At 47.7% G+C, this 26,410-nt stretch overlaps 1 protein-coding gene across 1 annotated transcript; it reads left to right on the top strand.

The window, feature by feature from the left end:
• Positions 1 to 19,712: 19,712 nt before the first annotated feature.
• NYX (nyctalopin) lies at positions 19,713 to 21,119 on the top strand (the record flags this gene model as incomplete). Its single annotated transcript, XM_084226342.1, has 1 exon — positions 19,713 to 21,119. The coding sequence occupies one exon, from the start codon at positions 19,713 to 19,715 to the stop codon at positions 21,117 to 21,119; it is 1,407 nt and encodes a 468-aa protein (XP_084082468.1).
• Positions 21,120 to 26,410: the final 5,291 nt, after the last annotated feature.

Below are 26,410 nucleotides of genomic sequence, written 5' to 3'. Positions count from 1 at the left end.
ATTTCAAATTCAACACCGCATAGCCAATAGTGAGCTTAATTTATGCTTCAGTTCCTAACATTAATCTTTAATTTAGCCCAGTGCCTCTTCATCTAGCTGAGAGCTCAGCTTTTGATTGAAGATGCTGCTCTTCAAGGGCTGGAGCCCCTCACACTACAGTCACACACAGCAGATGGTTACCCAGGGGAGCAGAGACAGACCTGTCTGCTCAGATTGCTCAGTCTGTTCAAAACTGACAACTTGTGGATTGGAAACTGGATGTTCTATTAGTTTTGGAGCTGGGCTCTTAAACAGTGCAAGAGTCCTTTCTTTTTAACTGAGGATAATTCAGTTTGAGCTGGACAAGGATTTTGCACATTCAAATACAACTTTTCACTCTTCCCTTCCAGCTTTCCTGTTTTGGTGTACAGTCACATGTCACATGTGTTACAGCTGCTCATGTTCTGATGGACAGAAGCAATTTCAGGGGAAATCTGAGGCCCCAGAGCACACAGCAGAGAACTGTCCAGGTCCCAGGCTCCACACTTCTTCCATCTGTTTCATTGTCTCTCACTTACCTTGTTGCCAGGTGCTTTGGTTTTAACACCACAGAACTCCTGCATAAAGTCTTTCTTGGACCATCTTTTTATATCTCATCCCACTTTGTCAGCTGTGGAATATGTCTCCTTTCCATTATTTACCTCTTTTGCCCAAATGGGATCATAGAAAGATTAGGGTGAGGTGGGACCCTAAAGATCACTGAGTTCCAACCTCGCTGCCATGGGCTGGGAATTTTCCACTAGACCAAGTTGCTCAGAGCCCCATCCAGCCTGGCCTTGAACACTTCTAGGACAGGAAATGCACCCCTCTGAACAAACCTCTCTGGGATCATCCCTCTGGAGGGTGACAGTGTGCGTGCCAGGACTTGTGGGGTAACAGGAAACCTGGGGAAACTGGTAGGAAAGCAGGAACAGAGTGCCAGGACATCTGTGATGTCCTGCAGCCTTTTGCTCCATTGTAGAGCATCGAGGAAGGTAGCATCTTATCTGAATTGCTGTGCAAATCCATAGGATTAGTCATGGGAGCAGGGAGGTTTAACTGTGTAATTCAGAGCGATGCTAATGAGAGCTTCTTAGAGAGGTTGTTTCATTGTGGTCTTTGAGGTCTTCTCTCCTGGTCTCACCTGTGAGCTGTGAGAGTGTGGCTGACAAACTGTAACCAGAGGTTACAGACCTGAGCAGAAATTCCTGTCTGGGGAATAGACAAGCAGTGTTTTACACTTTGCTGTAGGAAATTCAGGGATTAGCTAAGGCTGTGTTTTAAACCTCCTCCATAAACAGACTCCAGCTGTGGCAGTCCTAGGATCAGAACCCTCTTGCTCCAAGCTGCTGTGCCAAATTAGAAACAGGTTTTTTCCTGGGCAGGCTTTGTCCTGAGACGATCTCTTGGTTTGTGAGTGTGTTCTGACTTGGCAAAAACCCAGCTGTTTAAAATATTCATGGAGCCAGCTGTGAACCTGCCCACGCCCATGGTGTGACGAGTGACCACAGGAGCCACCAGTGGCCTCTGCAGAGCCACAGCCAGTGCTGGTGTCAGGGCTCACAGCTCCAGCCCAGGCCATTTATGAACCCCTCATCACCCCTCACCTGTCACAGCTGAGAGATGAAGGTGCAGCTTCTTCTAGGAGATAAAAGACAAAAGGAAGTAAAATCCATCAGCAGCCTGGAAAAGCCTTGCAGGGTTTGCATTGCAGTCTTCTATGTGCAAGGCTAAAATAGGACATGACTCTGTCTAGCTTAATAGGGGCAGAGTCCTTCAGTGACCTTCCTGGACTGTAAACCTCAGACTGGGTCATGATGTCTATTCACAGGTACAGAATCGAATGTTTGGCCAAAAGGCTCACTGCCAATTTGCTGTGCAGTCTGTTTAAATCTCAATATCTGAGTTTCCCTTTGATGGAAAAGAAAGACCATCCCTTACAACAACCCCCCCGTGTAGTGTATTTATGACAGCACAAGTTAGGCAGATGAATAACAGTATTTGGAGGAAATTTCTGTAAGCTGCTTAGTGGTTACAATAGCCAGTGCTGAATTACACGTGTCATTTGTCCAAGTGGAGTCACTGCTGTGTCCCCCTTCACCTCACACACAGCAGCACAGACACTGTGCCTGGATGGCTGGGCACTAATGATGCCACTTCTCTTATTTAGGGATGATTATCTGCAACTTTCACTCATCCTTTCATGTCAGTCCCAGGTGAGAGCACTGAGTTTTTGCAGGCTTATCAGTGGATTAAAGCTGGCAAGAAAGTAGAAAAACCCAATAATTTCTTCTTAGCTAGCTTATGATAGATAAAGGAACTCTGAAGTATTTCTATTTCTCCCCAAATAGGGAACTGTTTCCTGCCTTTCCTCTCAGAAGAATATGGCGTGGGAGGTCTCAGAAGTATTAAATTATTTTTACTTAATCAGGAAGACAAGAGTCTTGGAGCCTTAATAGAGACATATTTTCCTCTCAACGCTTCTCAAACATTTGAGCTACATTGGATTTAATGATACAGGAGTTTTAAAGGGGTTGAATAAATCACTACTTTTGCTTTTCCTCAAGTGACATGCTGGTGATAAAGCTTCTGTTAGAGACCTGGTAGACCTTTCAGGAAAAAAACCAGCATTAAAACCAGACTGAATTCACAGTGTTTGAAATACAGCAGTGGAAAAACATGCCTCAATTACATAAATGTTACTGTTCAGCACAAGAATGTCAAATGCGCATGAGGTTCTTGGAGACCTTGGTTATATTCAGTAAATATATTCAGTTACTAGTGGTAACTTGGAAGACAGGAGCAGGGAAGAGAAGGAGGGATCACTGAACAGAAAGCTGACAAGGGCTGCAGCTGTGCAAGCATGGCTTAGCTGGCTGGGGCTGCAGCCATGAAGGCTCTGGTAGGTCACAGCACAGTTTGTTCTTTCTGATTTAAGAGTCTCACACTTTGAGCATGTCCTGGCTTTGCTGTGTAAATGGCTTCCAGTGCCCAGGAGTGTGTGCATGTCTTATCAGGGATCAGTGTGTCACGAGTGTCAGTCATGGGGCAGCAGCTCTGTGCACACACTGCTGCATTCCCACCTGCTCAAAAAGGCTGTTGCTGTGCAAAATGCAGAGCCAGGGCTGTGTCACTGCCTTCCAAACGGGACCCTAAAGAGAGCAGTCAGCAGCTAGAAAGGGCACAAGAGGTTCTCATTGCTGTGTGCAGTCAGACCCAGCTTGTGGTGCATTGCCAGGTGAACATTGCACCCTGTATTTCCAGCACAGCTTAGCTCAGATGCTGTTAAGCCAGGGAGAAGGAAAATAAATAAAGCAATATGCTTGCATGTACTGCTAATACATCACATCCTGTTTATTGCATAGAACTCCTCCCACCCTATTAATAAAATGTCCCTAAGGTTTCAAAGTGGAAAACTCAGCAGCTGCTGATGCAAAATGACAAGAGCAGAGTGATGGTGCTTTATGCTACGCACAGATCAAGACTGAAAGCTTTATTTACATCCTGCAAAGCTGTTTGCACAAGGCCTTACCCACTTTGGGGCATGAGAAATCCGGTGATGAAACAATTCAGTTGTGTTACAAAATTAAAAAGCCTTCTAAAGACTTAAGGCATTAAGTGCTCTTTGTGTGCTGCTGTATTACATTCATAAAATACCCAAGCCTGGCTCTAATGGGCTGTAAATGAACTCTTGGTGAAAAATATATCAAAATAAAACTACAGGCAGCCTGGGAAAATGCCTTCCAGGTTCCTCATAAAGACTTCATACCAATTAGCAAAGCCAGTCCCAGAGAGCACATAACAGGATTTTTACACTAGGCCTTGCACATACTGGGATTTTACTTTAGTTTTTACAATATCAGTATTTACACCAACTGTGGCTTTAGTGAAAGAAATGCAAGATTTTCTGTGAGAGCAAGGAAACGGTATCATTTACAAGAGAAGATAAACAAAATTGCTACTACCAGGAAAATGGGAAGTCAGAGCTGTGTGGGCTGAATTCTGTCCTTATTTGGCTTTAGGGAATTATGTGATTTTATTCTATGACTCAGAGTTGTTTTTACAGCATTTGCGTCACCCAGAAAAGTTGAATCTGCAGAAGACCCAGCATGTTCCAGGAGAGAATATTTTGTTTGTAATGTGAACTGGCTAGCAGGCGCTGACAGGTCTCATATTTAGCTTTATTATTATTATTGTTGTTGTCATTCAGGCATAAACTGCAAGATGTCTCAGAGCTATTGGTTTGTGTTACTGCAGCAAGTATGTGCAGTATCAGGGAGAATCCTGATACTTGGAGAATCGTTTTACAAATCAGCAGCAGTGAATTCCATTTGCTTTCAGTTTGCCTCCTTTGACCTCAGTGCACATGTGGAAAAACACAGCCTGTGTCTGACGTGGATAATGTAACTTCCCTGCTCAGTTCCACCCGGATCTCAACATATTATTTCACTTGCAGAGCCTCGCCCATTACAGGTGCCACAAATCAGCCACTGCCCTGAAGTGTAAATGCTCGTGTTTTTCCATGCAGGAGGGTGGTTAGACAATTTGGCACATAGAGCTGCAATGAGTTGGCAGAACTGAAAGTAGGTGAGCTCAGACACTGGTCTGAAGAACGCAGCAAATCCAAATTTAGGGCTCAGGAGGCTGGATCACAAGTGCAGCAGCCCTGTGATGCAAAGTGCTGATCTGATACTGGCTGATTCTCCTTGTTCAGATGTGTTCGAGTGTTTCTGAGAAGTTATTTTTGTGCTGGCAGGCTTTGTGAGAGATCAGGTGGTGTCTGCCCATGCGGCTCTGTCTTTCTGCAAGGCTGGAGATCATTTCTCTTCCTGCAGCTGGCTCGGAGCTGTCATTAAAAGTCTGACACTGGCATAAGCTCGGCTCTGGCTAATTAGACAGCAGTGAGGTTGTGTGCCTGCACCCGGCCTGGGGCATCCTGGGAGGAGCCTCACCCCCATCCACTGCTCAGGACAGAGGAACAGCTTGGGCAAGGCTGAAATCCAAAGCAAAATGAGTTTGTTTTCTTGTTCCCATGGGTGGGACACTCACCTTTGACCCCTCCTCTTTGCTGGAGGGCACTGGTGCTGGACTTTGACTCCAGTACCCTCTGCTGCTGCTTTGGCACCAAGTTTGCGCCTGAGGGGGCATCGTGGTCCTGAGGGCCATTCCTATAAAGCAAACTTCCTTCTCTCTCACCTACTAATTTTTTTTTAATTTGCTTTAACAGTGTTTTTTTTAATTTGCTAGGGGTCTGCTCTTGGCTTTTGCTTTCTGGTTGCTCAGGTTTTGTCAGGACGAAAGGGTGAGGCTCAGCAAGATGCAAGCATCTCTGCAGGCTGGGAGAGGGAGCACTGCAGTAATTTCCTGTTCTCTGTCTCTCCCCTTGTGTCCAGAGGAGAAGAAAATGAAGCCTGACATGATTATCAGATAGCTCATTAACTGAATCCCATCAGAAGTGGTCACTCCGCAAATTCTCGGTGATTTAATTCCCCATTTAATTAATTCCTCCCCTAGAAATTATCAGCTCACATTAGAGACAAATTACCTGTTAATTTTCCATTTGATAATTAGTGCTCTTCTAGATCTTAGTTAAGCTTTCTTGCCTTATGTCAGATTTGATCAAAAGGAGACACCTGAGCCTTTTGATTTGTGTTCCTGCTAATGTTAACATTTCCCCTTTCAGTGTGGAGCACAGGCATGGGCAGGGGTCTGACAATGCCCACGGCACCTCCTGCAGGGAACCCTCTCCTGCTGGGCACTTTGCATGGGCCTGGGAGAGACAAAAGACAAAAAACCCACCCCAAAAATAATTACAGTGCACGACTGTGACCTTGGCAGCTTCTGCTCTGCTGGTGCCCCAAGTGTCTGAGTTTGATCTGCCAGGGGCAGTGACCTCCAGGGGGGTGGCAGTGCAAGGGCTGCATAGAGGGTTTTAATGGTGGATGGAGGAACTCTCTTGGGCTCTGCCTCTGCCCCTGAGGCTGCTGCTGTGTTTTATCCACAGATTTATTCCGTGCAAAATGCAGAAGCTGCCCAGGAAACAGAAGGCGATGCTTCCCCCGCCATCCCCCCGCGGAAGTGTTTGCAAATCCCATCTCCTCTTTGCTGTGTGCTCCTGCCAGAGGCTGCTGGCATTATTTACTCATTTCACTGCACATGTCATGGTTCCGACAGGAGGGGGGGATAGTCCCCTTTTGATCCGTGCTGGCCATGCCTGCTGTTGGTGGGGCACCTCTCTGGGGGAGCTGGTGCGGTGGGTTTGGCTCTCCTGAACTTGGGGCTGCTGCTCTTGGGGCTGCTGCTCACCAGGCAAGCACTGAAAAAGCTGCTGGTTGTCCAGCCTGGGGCTGCTGTCGCTGATGGTGAGGGTTTGCTGTGCTGCAGTTTGTCCCTGCACCCTCCCAGGGCAGGGCTGGAAAGGCTCAGTTTGGGCTGGCGTGGGACAGAGCTCAGAGCTGGGGAGGCTGCAGGGCTGGGCTCCCTGCAGGGAATGAGGGCTGTGAGCAGGGTCCCAGCTGTGAAAAACGCCAATCACTTGTTTTTAGAATTTTAAAGGTTTAATAGTAATAAAATAGTTATAAAAATAGTAATACAATTAGAGTAATATCAATTTAGACAATTTGAATTAAGACAATATGAGACAATAAAAACAAAGAGTTATGGATGTCCGGGTACCTTTTTCTGGGCAGCACAAGCCCGAAAAAGGACATCCGTTAACAGAGGATTAACCCTTAAAAGCAACAGCCTGTTGCATATTCATACATCTCACACATGATGCATAAATTCCATTCAAACAAAGGATTCGGTCTGGTCATTATCACCTTCTTCCTCTGAGTCCTAACCGCACCTTGGAGGCAGGAAGAAGTTCGTTTCTTCTGATAATGGAGCAAAAAATTATTTTTCTCAGAAAGATTTTGGTGTCCTGTGGCTGCTAGCTCTCTGCAAGTCCTTTCTTAAAACAAAAGTATCCTACATAGCAGAGTTTCTATTTTAACATTTTTTTATAACCTAAAACTATATTTAACACACTACTTAAGAGAATTAATACAGCATTACTTTTTAACACAGCACATATAATATTCATTTTAATAGTTGTGAAAAGCCAATCATAAAATATGCATTTTTCACACCAGCCACACCTGATGCAGCCTGTTTGGACCAGGCTGCTGGGTCATGCACAGGCATGAGGGACAAAAGGCAAACACCCCACAGACTTTGTAATGGAAAAGTGACATGGCATGGAAAGGCACGTGCCAGGCTTGGATAAATAAAATGTTTAGATCTCCTAGGTGCTGCCTAGGACTCACAGAACACTTCTGATCAAACATTCAGGCCCAGAACCTCGAGGGTGTTTCAGCATCCGTGCTGCTGGCATTCCCTGGCATACACTAAATCCTTTTTAGGTCTCTCAGCTGTGAGTAGAACCACCCAAACACAGGTGCTGCTGCCTGGCACAGCCCCAGAGCTGCAGGTGTGGGTCTCAGGCAAGGTGTGTCCAGATCTGGGCTTTGCTCACACAAGCCAACCTCTCTGTGCTGTGTCAGTGCCCTGATGCTGCTGCCCATTGAGTTGTGTGTGCTCTTGTCCCCACCCTGAGCTCAGGCCTGGTGCTGTAGCCCTTAGCTGGAGATTCTCCAGGATCACACAGACAGCTTGAGGCACTGGTGGGGTCCCCCAGACTTGATGGGATGCTCTGTCAAGGCACCCACTGAGCATCTTCCCCAAATAATGGTCTGAGAGCATCCCATCTTGGTGCTTTCATTCATTGCTTCCACAGGCTGCTCTTTATTTTGCAAATTTGAAACTGCACCAATTGCAGCCCAAGCAGCAGGGATGCATGGGAATGCATCCCTATGCAAGGGAAGCATTTCTGTGACACTTGTGGGTCCATTGCTCTGGTGAGAGACAGGCTGTAGAGGCTGTCACCAAGTGCACCTGAGTGGCTGCTGTGAATGCTCAGAGTGCCAAGGAGAGAGAGAGGATGTTTTAGATGCCCCAGAGGTGCTGCCCTATGTGGCTCAGCAGCTCCTTCCCCCTCCCACACCCTCATGTACCAAATGTACCTCCCCTGTACAGCCCAGTAAGGCTCAGTGAAGTGTGAAAGTGCTGCTGAAATCAAAGAGAAATTATAATCATGGTGAGAAATTCTGGATGGAACACAGGTTTTTTTGAGGGCTGTTGTATCCTGCAGAGCCCTGGTGTGATTTATTTTTAATGCTGAATGCCTGGCCCTCCATCTCATTTCCCACATGTGTCGTTTGCCCCCTCATTTATTTGTTTCCCACCACACAAGGAGGGCAGACACTCTCTGTTATAACTCAAATTAGGCACTGTAGCTCCAGCAGCTTGTTGCTACACTAAAGCCCAGCTGTTGAGGCACAGCTTCTCTGACAGGAGCACAGAGGGTTTCCCCCACCTGCCTGCAGGCTCCTGTGAGCCCAGCACAGCCTGCATCCCTGGCTGCAGCCCAGAAAGGGTTAAGGGGTGAGCAGGCTGTGGTGCTGCTGCTGGTAAGCTTGCAGGAGTGGAGCTTTCTCTTCCTGCTGCCAGTTGCTAGGTTTGGGACTCAGCACTGATCCTATCCAGGAGTGTACTCCTGGATCATCTCCTGCTGCAGAGGAGCTGCATCCTCTGCCACCACCAATTTGATGTCTCAGAAAAAGGTGCTGAACTCCTTGTCCCTCAGGTAACGAGGCCTTCTGCAGCTGGCAGGAAACAGAGTCTTTTGCATCAGCAGAAGTGCTGTACTTCTGTGATCCATAAATACACCCCAGTGTGGGGGATCTGCTGTCTTTGCCGTGTCATGGCTGTGGGGGCTTTTTTTGGCAACACCCAGGGTTGGTATGGAGGAGGAGGTGTCAGCAGCCCATAAAAGCACAGGCAAGGAACGAGTGGGAAGCAGAATATGTGGGTGTAAATGTGAGCTTATCTCCTGCAGTGGCTGCTCCCCTTCCACCCCCAAGCTCTGCTACCTTTAATCATCTTAGACCTGTGCAAAAACTCTGCATATGTCAGGTGTAGGATGTTTGAGCAGCTGCATTGAGCTGGAGGATCTAAACCCTTTGCACTTGGGCTTTGTGGAGGTGGCAGATGGCTCCCAATGGCCACAGCTCCTGACCCCAGTGACTGCTCCATCCCCCTCTGGTGTGTCCTGGAGCAATGATGTGTTTCCCATCTGGGCTTGATATATTCAGAGAATGCACGGCCACTGCATATTCAGTAAGGCATGATAAGTTCATTTAACAAATCTTCCACATCATCTGCGAGTGTACACTGCTCTAACCTCCTGTTTAATGGGCTGGTTATTGTGGTATTGAAGTTTATTCCTGATCTGATGCCTTCCTCCTTTCCTGCCTGCCAGCATCTTTGACAGACAACAGAATTCTATTTTAGATCTGTACCAGGTAATTTTGTTTGCTTGGCATGTTGCAGTGCTCCTTGTTACTCTGCATTCAGAAGTGTTAGTCAGGCAGGGGAAAGTGCCATGACAGGTGGAGTAAAATCACATTGCAGCCCAGCTGTACCTCCCAGGTCCCTTCCTCCAAGAGTCCCAGGGCTTGTGGTTCATTCTCCCAAGTATTTGACGTGGCTGCAGGGCAGAATCCTGACATAAATGCCTGAATTAAGCAGAGACAGGTGAAGTGATGAACCTGACCCAGATATTGACTCTATACAATGGGGAGAAGGTGTCACAGATACTGTCCTGGAGGTGGGAGAGATGAATTAGCAGGAGGTAAATAAAGTGTCTGGTGAGTCCTGGGAGGGCTGTTGGCTTGGATAACGTATGGCCTGCTGTGCCTTTACTGCAGAAAGGCTGTTTCAAAATGTGTTTGCAGAGCTGTGTTCAAGTTCATTGTGCCTTGCTTGGATGTGGCTGTGGAGGAGCTTTATCAGGATGAATGGACCCATGAGCACTAAGGGGAAATTAGGCAGAACTCACTGCCATGTCCTTGCCTTCCTGTGCGCTCTGTGCAGGCTTCCCATGAGATCACAAGGAGCTGCAGGAGCCCCTGCCTCGGGCAGTAGCCTGTGGGAAGTGTGGCACAAGGACTTCAGCAGGACATGAGCAGCTCCCTGTCACTGTCCTGGCTGGGAGTGGGAGCTCCAGACAAAATTTACTAGAGAAACCCTGCCACCGAGTCACGAGGTGCAGAGAGGACCCCCTTGTTTTTTAAACTTCTTAGAGAGGAGCCTGAAGGTGGCTGGATCCAATCCTAGCCTCAGACTGTCAACAGTTCAAGTAACTTTGACCTGCAGGATTTAAAGATGACAAATCAGCTATATGGGCTGGCAGATGAGTGCACTGGCCTGTGGTTTGCTGTGCACTGCATCTGCTTCAGGCTGCCTACCCTAGAGTGTGCTGTTCCCTTTCAGAAATGCTCCTGCTGCAGCTGCAGGCTCCTGGACCTGCTCCTGCAGCACGGCTCGGCCGTCAGGCACCACCTGGGCTGGGGCTGAGATCTGCTGCCCAGCTTGACCCTTCCTGCTGTTTTATTTGCTTTAGTTCATCACTTTCCACATGGGATAAGTTGCTTTTTGGTGGCTATTTCTTGCCAAGTGCTGCTGCTGGCTGCCTTGTCTCATCCACAGACCAGGGGGTGAAGATTCCTCCTGCAGGATTGCTCCTGCAGGCAGCCTGCTCTGAGGCAGCTGCTGTGCCCTTGGGCTGGGTTTGGGCACCATGAGGTGCTCTCAGTCCACAGTCAGGCGTCCATCAGGACCTGTCCCCACCCAGCCCCCTCTGTGATGGCAGCTTGTGTGTGTGTATGGTGGGGACGTGGCTCAGGTGGGATGGTCTGTGAGCTTGAGGCTCTCCTTGCTGAGGATGCACAGGGAGGATCTCGTGGAGGGAACCACAGCAGCTCTTCTGTCCAAGGGATGTCTTGAAGTGGTGTTGGTCTTCTGCAGGGGTGGGACCAGGAGAAGGCAGGCTGGCAAGGACATGGCACAGCACCCTGAGGGGGCTGAGCCTGCTGTGAGCGAGCTCTGGAACTCTGCCTGGGCAAAGTTTGGTGGCCTCTACACAAAAATGAAACCCCTGCTGCAAATGGAAATCTGTCCTCTCTTCTGAGCAAGGCAAAGCTCTTCACCTCCTTGCTCTCAAAGCCCTGGTCAGCTCCTCAGCTGCTTCTGCATCTCCTGTGAGCAGCCACACCAGGCGTGTACCAAGTTATTTCTGGTGGCAGTGCAGGCTGTGCTGCAGCTGCAAACCCCAGCACGGCCACACTGATCCATCCTGTCTGCTCACAGCTCTGTGGTCCTACCACAGGACACGTCCTCCCTGCCCAAACTCAGCCCAGCTGGGGCTGCGTGTGACCGTCCTGTGTGCAGCCTGGTCCCACGGGCAGTGCTGACAGCAGGAGCTCTGCCAAGAAACGCTGAGGCAGCTCTTTTAAAGGTCACCCTGGTGATTACAAGCACAGGAAAGGCTCAGATGTGTGACACAGCTGTGGCTGGGAGATGGGGGGAAGCGTGCACCGAGCTGGGACTGCTCTTACAGGAGCTCAGGAAACCAAGGCCTGCGGAAGGCAGAGGGGCTCGGGCGCTCTGTGGCACAAGAACCTCACCCCCAGCACTGTCCCATGAATGCAAACAGCTGGGGGAGGTAAAAACCAGGGGAGTGAAGCTGTTCAGCCACCAGTCAGGCAGCAGCTCTGCTCCTTCACTGCCCTGGGGAAGGCAGCACTTGCCTGGAAGCGTCGGGATGTGCAGTGCTTGGGTTCCAGCTAATCCAGCACTGGTGCCATCAAAGCTGCACGTCCCTGGCTGTCTTGCCATCCTGTCAGAGAGGGTGAGCCCTGCTGAGGGCCATGGTGGTGCCAACAGGTGAGTGGCCAAAGTGGGTGAAATTGAAACCTGTCACCTCTGTTTAGGTAAAATGAGTCCCACCAGCTGTTCTTGGACATACTTGGAAAATAACAGGAAGATTTTAATATGCAACAAGTGGTTCCCAGTGATAATTTCAAATCATATAAATGTATATTAGAGATAGGAGCTACCTACAGATCCTTAAGTCATCATCACATGAAATGCCCCTGGCCATGAAGAAATGGGCTTTTAGAAGCAATCTTTGCGCTGAGTCTACACAGGATTGCCCTGCAAAGCAGACTTGTCCTCACTGCCAACTGGTGAAGCTGTGCAAAGGTTAATGTCCCCACAGTACACACCTCTGAAGCAGAACAAGTTCCTTCATTCAGGACTCAATTCTCCAAAGTTTTTTGGTGGAAGATCAGATATAAACATCTATTGATTTTTTTTCTCAGTGGCAGCATATCTCTGCAGCTTTCTGGTTTTGTCTCCACTGCTCTGTTGACCACTGGCTTCTCTGACTTCCCAGAGATTAAAAAGAGCAGGATAGATCATAAGGAACTCTTGGTGGCAAAAAAAATTAACAGCACAGAGCTGCAGTGGCACAGTGTGTAGCTTTTGACTCTGCTTCCAGCCTGGCAGCCACAGCAGCTTCCCAACACTGAGCATCTCTAGTATGCTCAACCCTCCACATTAACCAGCCATGAGTTATGCTCTAAATAATGCTGAAATGTGGTTTAGAGCACAAGTTTTTTTCTTTAGAGAATACATGCTGGTCTCCTTTATGTACACTCTGGTATTTAAATATTCCTACTTAAGATGACAAGAAACTTCTCCTTTTCAGGCCTCTTTCTCACATTGTCATGCCCTTTTGGGGCCAAGGGTTATCAGGAAATGAGTCAGGAGTCACCAGAAGTTCATGAGAGCACCCTGCTTGGTGCACCTGCAGTGCTCTGCTGCAGCCACTCACAGGGCAATGCTCCCTGACTTTCCTAGAAATTGGGACCTCATTTGCCTCCCAGTCCCAGCTCCCCAGCCTTCCCCCAGCACATTCTGGGTGTCCTCTGTGCCAGGGGCTGGAGGTGTGCAAGGCTGCTGCCCATGGATGGTGTACAGTGCTGTGAGCTGTGGAGCTGCTGCTGCTGGGCAGGCAGGAGCTCTGGGTGTGCCAGCACGGTGTGGCTGCCGAGGCTGGGGCTGGGAGGGCTCAGGATGGGGCAGGACATGGACTCTTCCAGCTGTTTGACCTCCAGCCACAGCAGGAAATGCTGAGTGGAGCTGGGCTGGCTGCAGTCACTGCACTGTGTGTGTGGGGTGGATGCTGATGGCACAGCTGCTGGCAGAAGCTCCTGCAGGAGCAAATGCTGTCTGTGCAGGTCTCTGGTGAGGCTGCCTGCTGCAGCAGCTCTCTCAGAGGTGTTCCCTGCCTGCCTTCCTCCAGCTCCTGCTGCAGCCAGCTTTGGCAGTGTCACCTCCTCAGCACTGTGGCTGCTGATTCCTCAGTAGACACTTACTGCCCCTGCCTCCAAAAGGGGCTGCTGAGGTGCTCACAGTTTATCAAACCCACCAGTCCCCAACCCACCAGCCCCCACCCACTGCTGTGCATAGCAGAGGGTCCCAGTGTCCTTCATTGGGAATTGTGTTGGTCCTGCAAGCTGCCCCTCTGAGGGAGATGGTTCTGCTGATCGCAGAAACACTTCCCAGGGCTCAGTGGTTCTTCATGTCCCATCCCTCCAGCCCTTATATGTGCACATGGAAAAAACAGTGAGGCACAGGGGAGCCCCAAAAGCTCACAGAAATGTGAGATTTTGTGGTGCAGACCGGCCCCTCCTCATTCCCTGTGAGCAGGTTTAGTGCTGCTGTGTAAACCCAGCTGCAGGTCTAATCCCTAGGAAGCTGCCAGCTGCTCAGACACCAGTTTGTCCCCAAATCCCACACACCCTCCTTGCCCTCTGCCTTCCCCCTTGCTAACAGCATGTGTGCACCTGGGGAGGGACATTCCTGGTACCCCTGATAAGGCTCTTGCAGATACTGAGGAAGAAAGAAGTGGGAGTAGCACTTCCTCCTCCTCCCCTCTCAGTTTCTTCATGGCTGAAAGGTCAGTGATCTCCTTTCTGTGATCACGTCAGTTGTGGCTTCCTGGTATTCCCATGGGAACCAGGGCTTCCAGAGCAAACATCAGCTGCCCCAGCACTGGTGAGGACCCAGCTGGTGCTGGTTCTGTCACCACAAGGTCTCCAGCAGCTTCAGCTCTGTGGTGGAGACTGCAATGTGCCCGTCTGTGGCTTTGCAAATCTCTTTCCTCCTCTGCAAAACGGTGCCATGCAAAGCACTGAAGTGCAAAGCTGGAGGGTTTGTTACAGCAGGTGGTGGGGAAAGGCTTAAAATCTAAAATTCAGCTAAAGTCTGTGCTCTATGGGTCACCCCCTTCCCTCCAGCCTGACCCCAGCACAGCCTGCTTACAGACTGTTGGGACAGACAAATTTCCTGAAGTGCAAGCCAGATGCCTTAAGACTGAGGGAAAGCCAAACCAAAATAAACATGATGTAGCTGGGTGCTTTAATTTGCAGAAAGAGCTGTGCAGCAGCAGGCTGAATCTTTCTTGCTGTATCAAGCATAAATTCATCAGGTATTCCATTTCCTGGGGAAAAAAAAAAGCAGAATAATTCACTTGGAAATAAAGAGTGGAGCTATTTTTCCCTGCATTCATGGTGAATGCAATTACCTAAGGCATGGGAGGCTGAGATAACTCACTGATTCAGCCCCCACTCTCCAAAGAAACCATCATCATTCTGTCAAAAAAGGCTTTAGACTCCAATTCACATCCTGAATACTAAAACATCACCACATACAGAAGCTGTCCTTATGATTTCCATGCACCAGCTGCTGCATCACAAGGAAAACACACTCATAGACAGGCCAGAATTTATTATTGTCAAGGCCAGATACACAGTGCAAGCTCCCTGTGTTTGCTGACCCTTTTCCTCATGCTGTTGTAATCTCCTTGTCCATCAGGAGCAATTCCTAGTGAAGCAAAGCCCACTGACACCCTGTTAGTAGTGTGTGAGCCATGCTGGGGCTGGGAAAATGTGCATGGGGATTGAAAATCTCAAGCTCTGTTTGGAGAGCTCAGTGCAGGCAAGCCATAAGCCTGTGATTGCCCCCAAATTTAATTCCATTTAAACAGCACTCTCCTACCTCTTCTGCCATTACATAATGGGGAGCAGAGTAATGACTTTTAGCAATACTGTTTGAGTGGCAGCAGTCCAATTCTGGACAGTATTTTTTTTTTAATGGTGGGGGGAGAGCAGGTTGGCAGAGGGGAGGAAGCATCCGTTTGGTTCGTCTGCAATCCCTGTTTCGCTCTGGGAGCTTTAGAGGACAGACACATTCTTCCATCTCCACTAATCCTCCTCTGATACAGAGGATTTTCCTGCCATTAAATGATAGCTTGTGAGAAAAAAAATGCCAACTTTTCAGGGACTGACTCGTATGGCTAAGGGCAGCCTCATGAGCAGGAGGGAGGACACAGCCTGGCCAGGTAAGCGACGCATCTGGATGATTTCTGTCGGGAATTCTGGTTTCCACTATTTGATGCTAAGCTGGTTACACTCCTCTGTACCTCTGTACCTATTTCCTGGGGATACAGCCAGTCCCTTACTGTTGGTGATCCTTTCCCACCTCAGATGAGAGGAATCTGCCTTTGGCATGGCTTGTGGGAAGGACGCAGATGAGCTCCTGAAAAGCAGTGGCACAAAGCTGCAGGATTCCTTGAGAAGGTCAGTGGTGGAAGAAAGATACTCACCAGGAAGGTGCTGGGGACTTCTGCAGTTTGAAAGTGTGTGAGAGAAGAGCGTTTTCCTTCATCTTCCTTTCTAAACATAAATCTTTTTGTGGAAAAATGATGCAAGGAAATGACAGAGGATGAAACCCATCTCTATTCTTCCTGTGTGCTTTTAGATCCCTTAAGTTTGCTTACCAGACCTGAAATGCCACTAGAGAATAATCAAGGTAATGTTTGCCATCGTTCTAAATGGTGAGTATACTCTTATTCTGCATTATCCAGTAGTGGATTAGACAGATCCTTTGAAAAGGTGGTAGTTAAATATTCAATTATTGCAATCATTGCCTCTTTACCCTTCTTAAGAATCTGCAACCTTTATGTTTTGTTTCTTTTCCTTTGGTCTCTCACTCTTTCTTCCAAATACTGAGTTACTGAAGTATTTAAAAGAGCAAAAGGCATCATCCATGGGAGGAAATTTTTTTATTCTTTAATGTCACAAATGTTTTTTGACCTTACTGCTCTATTTCACCCTTTTGCTCAAACACACATCTCATTTGAGTGCTCAAATGTGTCACTGAGGGGCTGAAAGCTTCCAGCTGCTGCCCTTTTTTAGGGAAGGGGAAGGAGTGAGGTGGGAAAGATGGGAATGTTTCAGGCTGTGTTGATCAGAAGAGACCTTGCCAGCAAAAGCTCTCCCAAGGGTTTGGTACAGTTCATGTGGAGGATTTTTTCCAACTTCCTTTCCAGGAGGAAGAGGGGAAATTGCCCACAAAGGCTGCATTGCTGGGGGGTTTCTCTGAGCTCCTGCTGCTGGGGGGATATTTTCTCATTGGATGGTCCTCACACTCTTGCTGTCCATGTCCCACACATTACAAGATGCATTGTAAACAGATCTTAGAAGCCTGCTATGAAATGCCACTAGCAGAAGAGCCAGATTTGGCACTTGTGTATAAGGAAAACAGGCTGGCTATGGCTTGGGGGCAGACATTTCCTTTATTGAGTGATTAGAGGAGAAGCAAAGAGGGGGAAGGAGGGGATCTGATTACCAGCAGGCTCATTCCTACATTGCCCACCATGTGCACAGCAGTGGGGGGAGGTCTGCTCTGAAGGCCAGGGATGTGACTGAGCTTGGGGCAGCTGGAGCTAAACATGGAGCTTGCCCAGGACAGCCTCACCTATAGGACAGCCTATGCACAAATGCCCCTCTGGATGTCACCCTGAACCCACACAAGGTTCCCTACCAGCAGCAACCTTTTCATCCATCGTTTTCCAGACAACCACCTGCAGTCAGACATTTGGGAACAGGCAAATCCTTAATCTGTCTGGCCCTCAGTTTATGTAACTGCCTAACAAAAACAACATATGCCCCTGTTGGCACGCAGAGGGTGCACGGGTGCAGAGGGGAGCAAACCAGGCAGCTCCTGGGCAGGCTGCACAAAGAAAGAGCAATCTGAGACCAGCTTATTGTTCCTCTTCTTGTCCTTAGACTCCAGCTGTTGTCAGGAGGATTGAAGGGGACTTTCCTTTAGCTGTGGCTGTTAGATAAGGGCATGGGAAAAAGGGGAAGAACAGACAAACAAAATGACAACCTGTCTAAAATCCTTTCCACCTCCCAGAGTCCTTCACTATCATTTATCCTTGAAGTGATGTTGTTTTGCTAATTCTCCAGTCACAATAGTGTACCCAGGCATGATGAGACCTGAATTTTGATGAAGAGGCCACAGCTCATCCTTTTGTGATGCTCTCTGTGTATTTAAATACCTTTCCTACATGCAATAACCAGAATGGTTTGAACAGACTCAGGCTCCAGGGCAGCTCCTGGGTTCATGCCCTTCAGCAGGGACTTGCCCAACAACTGGTTTTGCAAGTCTCTTTTACACAGGGAATGTAAACTCCTAAACACAGCCCCATGCATATTGTCTTTAGAAAGGATGGAGGAAAGGCAGAGCAGTTGTAGCCCAAACTGTCGTTTGTCCTGTACATAAAAGCCTTAAGGACTGCAAAAAGAAAACTTGATGCTTGTTGAAGCTGATGCTCCTTGGCATATCACCTCACATTAAAAATGCCCATGGGAATACAGCTGTAATGCTGCAAACCACAGGGAGAGGCAGCCCAGCTGCTGGGAGCTTCCCCCTCTGGATACTCAGCAGGAGCATGGAGGAAACCCCCCTGCTCCCAGCAGCACAGTAATAGAGGTGGCTGTTGGTAAAGCTGTTGGTTATCTCATGTTTTGTTGAAAAAGAAAGAAGAAAAGGGTTCTGCTTGTATGTGAGCTAATAAACTGCAGCAGAAAACCAGTCAGCAGCAACAGCACCATTTTGTGCTTGTGACTACACAGAGATTGCTGGTGTGGCTGCTCATTTTGTGGAGGAGAAGGTAGGGTGTGTCTGGGAGAGCAATTAGGGAAATTGCCTTCAGTTCTTCCTCTCTAATGAGTTTATATTCATGGAATCAGAGAAAGGAAGGGACCTAAAAGATCATCTCATTCCAGGCCCCCTGCCACAAGCAGGGACACCTTCACTAGACCAGGTTTCTCAGAGCTTCATCCAACCTGGCCCTGAACACTGCCACGGTTGGGGCATCCACAGCTTCTCTGGGTATCCTGTGCCAGTCCCTCACCACCCTCACAGTATAGAATTTTTTCCATATATCTAACATAAATTTCCTGACTTTCGGATGGGAAAAGCATTTTGACTTAAAAAAAAAAAAAAATCACTTTTCAGATTTTTTTTTGACTGGATATTTTTTCCCTGCAAAAAACCTGTCTGTGGAGGCTGATGTCTTCCAGTCCTTTTCCTCCTTTTTGCTCTTCTCTCATTTCTCCCAAAAGCTTTCTTCTCATCCTTGTTGTTCACCCACCTGTGTGGGACTAACCTGGGAGGAGACAACAGCCTTGCACCTCCCATGTCAGGCTGATAAAGGACAAAGTGGCTGCTCCCACCAAACATAAGGCACTATGGTGACTGTCTTGAGAACTGGCAAAGCAGCAAAAACTGTGCTGGAGATGCAGAGTTTCTCATCTATGATGAGATCATGAAGCCAGCAGTTGAACAATATCTCTTAGTTTGTTTTCACTCACGCTGTCATAGCAGTACACAGTGGGGATGTGTTTTCAAACACGGCATTGCATCTCCTTGAGAGCTGAGTTCCCCTTCCAGTGCTGCACCAGCTCATGGCTCTGGTGGAGAAACATGGAAGGAAAGGGAAAGGGAAAGGGAAAGGGAAAGGGAAAGGGAAAGGGAAAGGGAAAGGGAAAGGGAAAGGGAAAGGGAAAGGGAAAGGGAAAGGGAAAGGGAAAGGGAAAGGGAAAGGGAAAGGGAAAGGGAAAGGGAAAGGGAAAGGGAAAGGGAAAGGGAAAGGGAAGGAAGGAAGGAAGGAAGGAAGGAAGGAAGGAGGAAGGAAGGAAGGAAGGAAGGAAGGAAGGAAGGAAGAAAGAAAGAAAGAAAGAAAGAAAGAAAGAAAGAAAGAAAGAAAGAAAGAAAGAAAGAAAGAAAGAAAGAAAGAGAGAAAGAGAGAAAGAGAGAAAGAGAGAAAGAGAGAAAGAGAGAAAGAAAGAAAGAAAGAAAGAAAGAAAGAAAGAGAAAGAAAGAAAGAAAGAAAGAAAGAAAGAAAGAAAGAAAGAAAGAAAGAAAGAAAGAAAGAAAGAAAGAAAGAAAGAAAGAAAGAAAGAAAGAAAGATTGATTGATTTGACACTCTTTGGGCAATTAATTGATCTCCCCTGCCCACTGCCAGACTCAGCATTCACTGCCATCCCCTTTTCCACACCCAGGAATGCTGTGACTCACCCACAGCTGCTGTCCTTCAATGCATTTCTGCCTGCTCCCTGGCCAAACCATGTCCCCATCAGGCAGCAGAGAAATACTGAATTTTAGGTGAGCCCCCTGTTTGGGAGAGGAATTAATCAGAGATTATACTCTAGGTGACATATTCTCAGCAGGTTTAGAAACCCCAGAAGATTTTTAGGAACGTTGCACACGAGCTCCTCAGTCAGCACTGGTGTACAGGTGGCAATTATCTTGGCTAGAGGGGAGGAAAAGACGGTGTAATTTCTTTTTACTGCTGTAATTAATTTGCTAACGATGCATTTTTTTCTCTGTGGGGATGGCAGTGATCCTTTGGGTCCCACAGGTGCACGGGGTGTGGGCCTGCGTGCGCTCCTGCCCTCCCAGCTGCGTGTGCACCCCGGAGAGGAGCTGCTCCGTGCGCTGCGACCGCGCCGGCCTGGGCCAGATCCCCAGCGAGTTCCCCTGCGAGGCCTCCTCCATCAACCTGGATAAAAACAGCATCAAGTTCCTGTCTGAGAGGGCCTTCGGGACGCTGCCTTCCCTCAGGTCCCTGTCGCTCAACCACAACAACATCTCCTTCATCACGCCGGGCGCGTTCAAGGGGCTGCCCAGCCTGACGGAGCTGAAGATGGCCCACAACGAGTACATCCGCTACCTGCACACTCGCACCTTCACCGCGCTCCGCCGCCTCGTCAGGCTGGACCTGGCCGACTGCAACCTCTTCAACATCCCAGACAGGATCTTCATCGAGCTGCCCGCTCTGCAGGAGCTGTTCTGCTTCCAGAACAACTTCCGAAGGATCCCAGGCGCCATCAGGGGCATGGAGAACTTGACCCACGTGTACCTGGAGAGAAATAGGATCGAAGCGGTGGCCTATAACTCCCTGCAGGGCCTGAGCAAGCTGAAATTCCTGAATCTGCAGGACAACAAGATAAATGTCATCCACGAGCGAGCTTTTCAGGGCTGCCAGAGGATGGAGTACCTGTACCTGAATGACAACTTGATCACTGAGCTTCCAGAAAACTCCTTCGATGGCCTGAGGCGCCTGAAGATGCTCAACCTGGGGGGGAATTTTCTCAGGAACATTTCCAACACCTGGTTCCGGGACTTGGGGGAGCTGGAGTTCCTCTACCTGGACCGCAACAGGATCAGCTACATCGAGGAAGGGGCTTTTGAGAACCTCACCAGCCTGGTGGCGCTGCACTTGAACAGCAACAACCTGACGACGCTGCCCTTCTCCGTGTTCGAGCCCGTGTACTTCCTGGGCCGGCTGTACCTCTTCCGCAACCCCTGGGAGTGCGACTGCCGCCTGGAGTGGCTCAAGGAGTGGATGGAGAACTACAGGCTGGTCAGGGACATTCCGTGTGCCTCCCCCTCCTCGGTGGCCGGCAGCGATCTGACGGACGTACTCTTCGAGAGGTCCCCCGAAGGTTTCTGCCTCGACCCGGAGGAGCTGAACGTCACGTCCGAGGGGCCGACGCCCAGCGAGGAGCCTTGGTCCACCACAGAGAGCAAGTTCAACAGCCTTATCTCCAAACTCCTGCTGCAGATGGGCCTTCCTGAGGAGGTGGCAAATGCCACTGAGGTGTACAGCAACAGCACGCAGCCGGACGGACAGACCGAGGGGGTTTCTTCCGGCGTGGGGGAAGACAGAAGCCAGGCTGACTCCTGTTCCTTGCACCTCCCAGCACTTTTGGCAGTGATTCTTCTGCTGTACAAATAGTCCAAGGGCTGGATGGAGCAGGGGTTCTGCTTAAGTGTTTAGACCCTGCGCCTACTTAGTGATCAGAGAAGTTTTATTGTGGGCCTCTGAGATGTAAAGGGCTCCAAACTCTTCCAGGCTGGGTTTGCTGGATCTGGCTCCAGATTCTCCTGGGAGCTGGTGAGATCTGGGTCCCACTCTGGGTGACAAACCTGCCCTGTGGGTGTCCCAGAGCCTCCTGGCTACTCACAGGGAGATGAGCAGCCCTAAGGTTGAATTTTGCCTGGAGATGAGTGATGTTCTGCTGGGGAAGGAGGGAAGAGGGGTCTGTCTGTGGGGCGTTTGTTCCATCGGGCCAGCTTGCGAGAGCATGAGGTTCCCTGGTGACTCAGCTTCATGACAGCAAGATGAGGCTGCAGAACCAGGCCCCTCTTCATGTCCTGACAGACACCCACACCTGAACAACAGGAAACTATTCCTGATTTCCTCCAGTGGGGACAGGAGGGAGCCGGGCAGTCCTGGGCAACATCCAGGGATGCAGCACTAGGCCTCATGAGAGCATCCAGGAAACATGTACAGGCCTCATGAGAGCTTCCAAGAAACACGTACAGGCCTCATGAGAACATCCAGGAAACATGTACAGGCCTCATGGAAACATCCAGGAAACACGTACAGCCCTCATGAAAACATCCAGAAAACATGTACAGGCCTCATGAAAACATCCAGGAAACATGTACAGGCCTCATGGAAACATCCAGGAAACATGTACAGGCCTCATGAGAGCTTCCAAGAAACACGTACAGCCCTCATGAGAATATCCAAGAAACATGTACAGACCTCATGAGAACATCCAGGAAACATGTACAGGCCTCATGAGAACATCCAGGAAACATGTACAGGCCTCATGAAAACATCCAGGAAACACGTACAGGCCTCATGAGAACATCCAGGAAACACGTACAGGCCTCATGGAAACATCCAGGAAACATGTACAGGCCTTGTGAGAACAAGGGAAATGCCCAGGGGGGCACCTTCCCCAGGCAGATCTGGGATGGGCACGGTATTTTGGCTGTGACCACAGGCAGGATTTTGATCCTTTCTCCCCCCTGTTATCCTGGTACTGGTGTAGGAGAAGCAGATGGACCCATGTTTGTCCAAACATTCTTCTCTGAGGCAAAGCTACTAAAACTTAACCTACTTTTTCCTATAATTTCAATGTGTTTAATTTTTCAGTGAATATATTATTTCAAAGAATACATTTTTTTATTTGTAGATTGTTTCATGGCATGGCAGCAGGGGCAGAGCATGGTGATGACAAATGCAATCAGGGCCTATGAAATATTTTGTATTTCCACCACTAATATGTACCATGTAGTGTTTCATATTATGCCATATTGATAATTTTCTTTTATACGGCATCTTAAGTGTTTTATCTTATAACTTATCAATAAAAGCTGCTAATATGACCAGAAAAAATTATGTTTTATGTATGAAAGCATATTAATAAAATCATTTGATACTTTACTCACAAAAATAAATTAACTCCTCAAACCTAGGTTTTGTTTTTTTTCTGAAGATCCTTGAACAACTCTGGTGAATTTTTTTTGGTAAGCTACTCAAATGGGTGCACATGAGGGTCCTTTCATGGCCTAGAGCAAATGGCAAGCTATTTATTGCAACATAACTACTTTCACTTAGAACCTGACGGTGCTTATGTTTGTGTTAAGCACTTGAAAATATAAGAGATTATATAGAGATACACTTCTGTCCTAAAAGATCTACTGCTTTCTAATTAGTGCCTGAGATTTCCAGAGGAAAGCTGAGTACAGGGAAAACCAAGCCTGCAATGGCTTCTCTGTAGCTTGACCAGTTTCCCCAGGGAATCAAAATGCCAGATGGTTTGATAAATGCCTATTTGACCTGTTCCGTGAACTAAATTCAGTGAGTTTGGATTTCCAGGCTATTTATGAATCCATTAATCTTCTTAAGTGCTAAATTCATCTGAGTATTATAAGAGGCTGTTTTTCAAACCTAGTCCAGCCTGGTGCTGTAAAGGCATATTAGGTTAAGGATGCCTTTACAGGAGCACTGTTTCATCCTGTCAGGGGAGGTTTAGCAATAGGCCTGGCACAGATGGTAGGACACAAATGGTTGTATTTCACTTCCTATAAGTACAGACGCCTCACAAGTGAATTGTTTTTATTATGCACAAATTCATTTTCCATGCTGGGGCACATTAAAGCTGAAGAGCAACTCACTGTGCAGTTGCTGAGTGGCTTTCAAGTCAACCAGTGCTTCAAAGATGCTCCTGCTTTATCTGCAAGAGACAGATCTGAACGTGAAGCATCTTAAAATGTTGGTTTTAGCAGGTGATGGGCAAGAGGGCTGTACGTTGTACTCATCCGTGTGACAGCAGGGACACTGACCTTGGGGTCGATGGTTTAAGTGTCTCTTGTGCTCAAACACCTGCCTGGCCCAGAGAGCTTTCCCTGCACTGCTCTGACACAGCCTGGAGAGAGTGGCTGATGTCGTGCTGGGTGTGATGTCTTCATCTTCCCTGCAGGAATGGGGACAGACTCCATGCCCTTCTGCTCTGAAATCCTGCTCTGAGCTGGGAGATCAGCAATGTGTGTTTCCAGTGGGACAGAGCAGCTGGCACGTGGCACTCCAAGTGGATTGGAAAGGTCTGTGAGCCTGTGGTTGCTTTTCTCCTCTCCTCATTCCTTGAGGAGACACTAGGACTTCCTGCTTCATTCTTTCATGATCCTTGTTTCTAAACTCTTAGCTTGTTTCTCTGATTACTCAGGCAGGTGACTACTCATAATTACATTTTGTTGGATAAATAGTTCGGATTCTTTCTTTATTTTCTTAGACCAGACTCTGCAAAATTGTGCTTCAGCTGGTAAACCTGAACCAGTTGTTGGCTACAAGTCTGTGGCTCAGAATCCCTTCACAAATCAATGCTGCTTTCAAAATCTGTCTCTGGACTGGGACACCTCCAAAGATGCCAAACCTTTATTTGGAATAACTGCAAATATTTTTCAGCAAATTGTTTCTCCCAGCCCTGCCCTCAGCATGAGGTGCTGAGATTTTATTTGAAGCAGTGGGAAGGGATGGTTGGAGCTGCCTGGAGTTAGGATACACCTTCTGACTGAAGTTTATTAGAGAGCTGGTGTCCCCAGGCACCTGAGGTCCTGAGAGAAAGCAATTTGTTTTAATTTGTAGTACCTGGTGACGCTGCACTGCTCTGCACTGGTGCAACTGGTTTTCATGCTTTACAAGAGTTACTGTTGGAGCAGAGGGGAGAAGTTGTCAATGTAAATAGAAGAAAGAAACAATTTGATTTTTGGATATAACCTCTGAGTCTCAGAATTCTGTCACTATGTTTCCCCCCTAGGACCATACTCAGTGTTTTAACAGGAACACTTTTATGTCCCCTCTATTTTCTTTAAATTTGCAGCTATTGCCAGTGACCCCCTGTGAAATGAAGCTATTGGCTGTTTTGCTTCTCTTGTGGATTATCATATTTTCTTGCTTTGGAAAGAAGCATGATGTGCAGGACATGAGGAATTGCTGTCCTTTTCTAGAGAGGCAGCAGCTGCTGTCAGAGACTGACAGCTGCTGGCCAGCCAGGACTCAGGAACTTCATGGCCAGTTTTCAAGGGTGTTGTATTTTGGCTAATTCTTGTCTTCACAACATCTGGCTGATAGCTTTTGAAAATTTGAATTTTAATTTGTTGGGTTTTCCTTTGATAATTTTTGTGGTCACAAATTCAAGAGGAACCAAATCAACTGAGTTAAATTCTAGAAAACTCTTGTGCCTGCTGTGGAGGATATTAAGCCTTGCAAGCAAATAGCCTGCCATGGTCACTCCTGCTCCAGTGTGAGCTTCAGAAGACAAGGCTAGTTTGGGTGAGAAAACAGTGATTGTAAATGCCTGCTTTTATAGAATCAAGGTATGGGATTGTTGCAGAAACACTAAAAATACTGATCCTTCCTCTTCCCCCACCCAAATCTGTTAGAGATTGGTGGAGTTTGAAGGATCTTCTGCAATAACCTTCAAAGCAGTTTTAAAAGAACTTTAAAGAAAATGCTAACCATGGAATAAAGACCAGAAATCATAATTTTAAAAAAGTATTACTTCAAAGAAAAACATATAGCTAGTGTTTAAAACATAAACCTAAGCATGTGCAAGATCAGCACCAAAGTTCCATTTCTCATGGGGCAAGGCTGTTAATTTAAACTCCAATATAAAGATGAACACAGAAAATAGATATTTCTGGACAGAGAATTAGCTATGCCTCTCACCCAAAGCCTGATTTTGTTGACCCTGTGGTTACTTGAACCAGTCTGATCTTGTACTCTGTGGTTAGTTTTAGCCTTGAATGGGAGAAGTTTATTTCTTCTGCAGTTCTCAACTTTGACCTTCACCACATCCTTTGACTTTGTTGTACTTCCTTCTTCATCTGCCTTTTAAAGGACTGTTTTAGAGCTAATTTTTAACTTGCACATCATAATTCTTATATTCTCAATTAAAAATACTGAGGCATTTGAGAAATACTTAAAACTACCATTGGTTGTACACACCTGATGGTTTACTCTTCATGCATATTCTATGTATTTGCCATTTGAATGAACAGCTGACTTCACTTTGTGCTTGTTCCAGTGGGTTTTGTCCTGTGTCAGGAGCTTCTTGACATGGCTGGAGGTTTGCAGTGAGGCTCAAGGCATCCTTATTCTGCCTCCCCTTGTATTCCACACCCTCCTTTCTACTCCTCCTCTCCTCACCTGCTTGTTTCTGCTCTGCCTGTGCCCTCAGTGTGCTGGTCCAGGAGGGGTTAAACTGGGGATAATTGGAATAAAATGTTATTGTTGTATCTGAAAGGGGGACAAGCTAAATAGGAAAGATGGTGCTCAATTGCTGCCCAGTTTGCTGAGGACAGACCCACAAGCACAAGGATATTGGGAAGAGGCTTAGGGAGTTCTTGGGCTTTGTGGGGGCAGATCAGGGGACAAGCAAGTAAGCACTGAGCCCCTGGTGAGATGAGGATGTGCTGGACTCACAACAAACTGTGGCATGAAGCCAGATGTAAAAATATGTGTAAAAATATAAGTGGTTTTGCTTCTGGGCTTTTGATGATGAGAACAAGGCTGAGTTCACAGTGCCAGGGTGGGCAAATGTGATAAATCAGTAACAAAGGACAACCAGCTGTGCCCACACAAATTGGGATGGAATTGGCAGCAACAATTCCTCACAGTGCTGAATGATTATGTGTCAATGTGCTGTGACAATAAGAAATACATCAGACTCT

This window comes from Fringilla coelebs (genome assembly GCF_963513975.1).
Source record: "Fringilla coelebs genome assembly, chromosome: 2".
NCBI classification, from domain to species: domain Eukaryota; kingdom Metazoa; phylum Chordata; class Aves; order Passeriformes; family Fringillidae; genus Fringilla; species Fringilla coelebs.
This window is presented reverse-complemented; position numbering and strand designations above follow the sequence as displayed.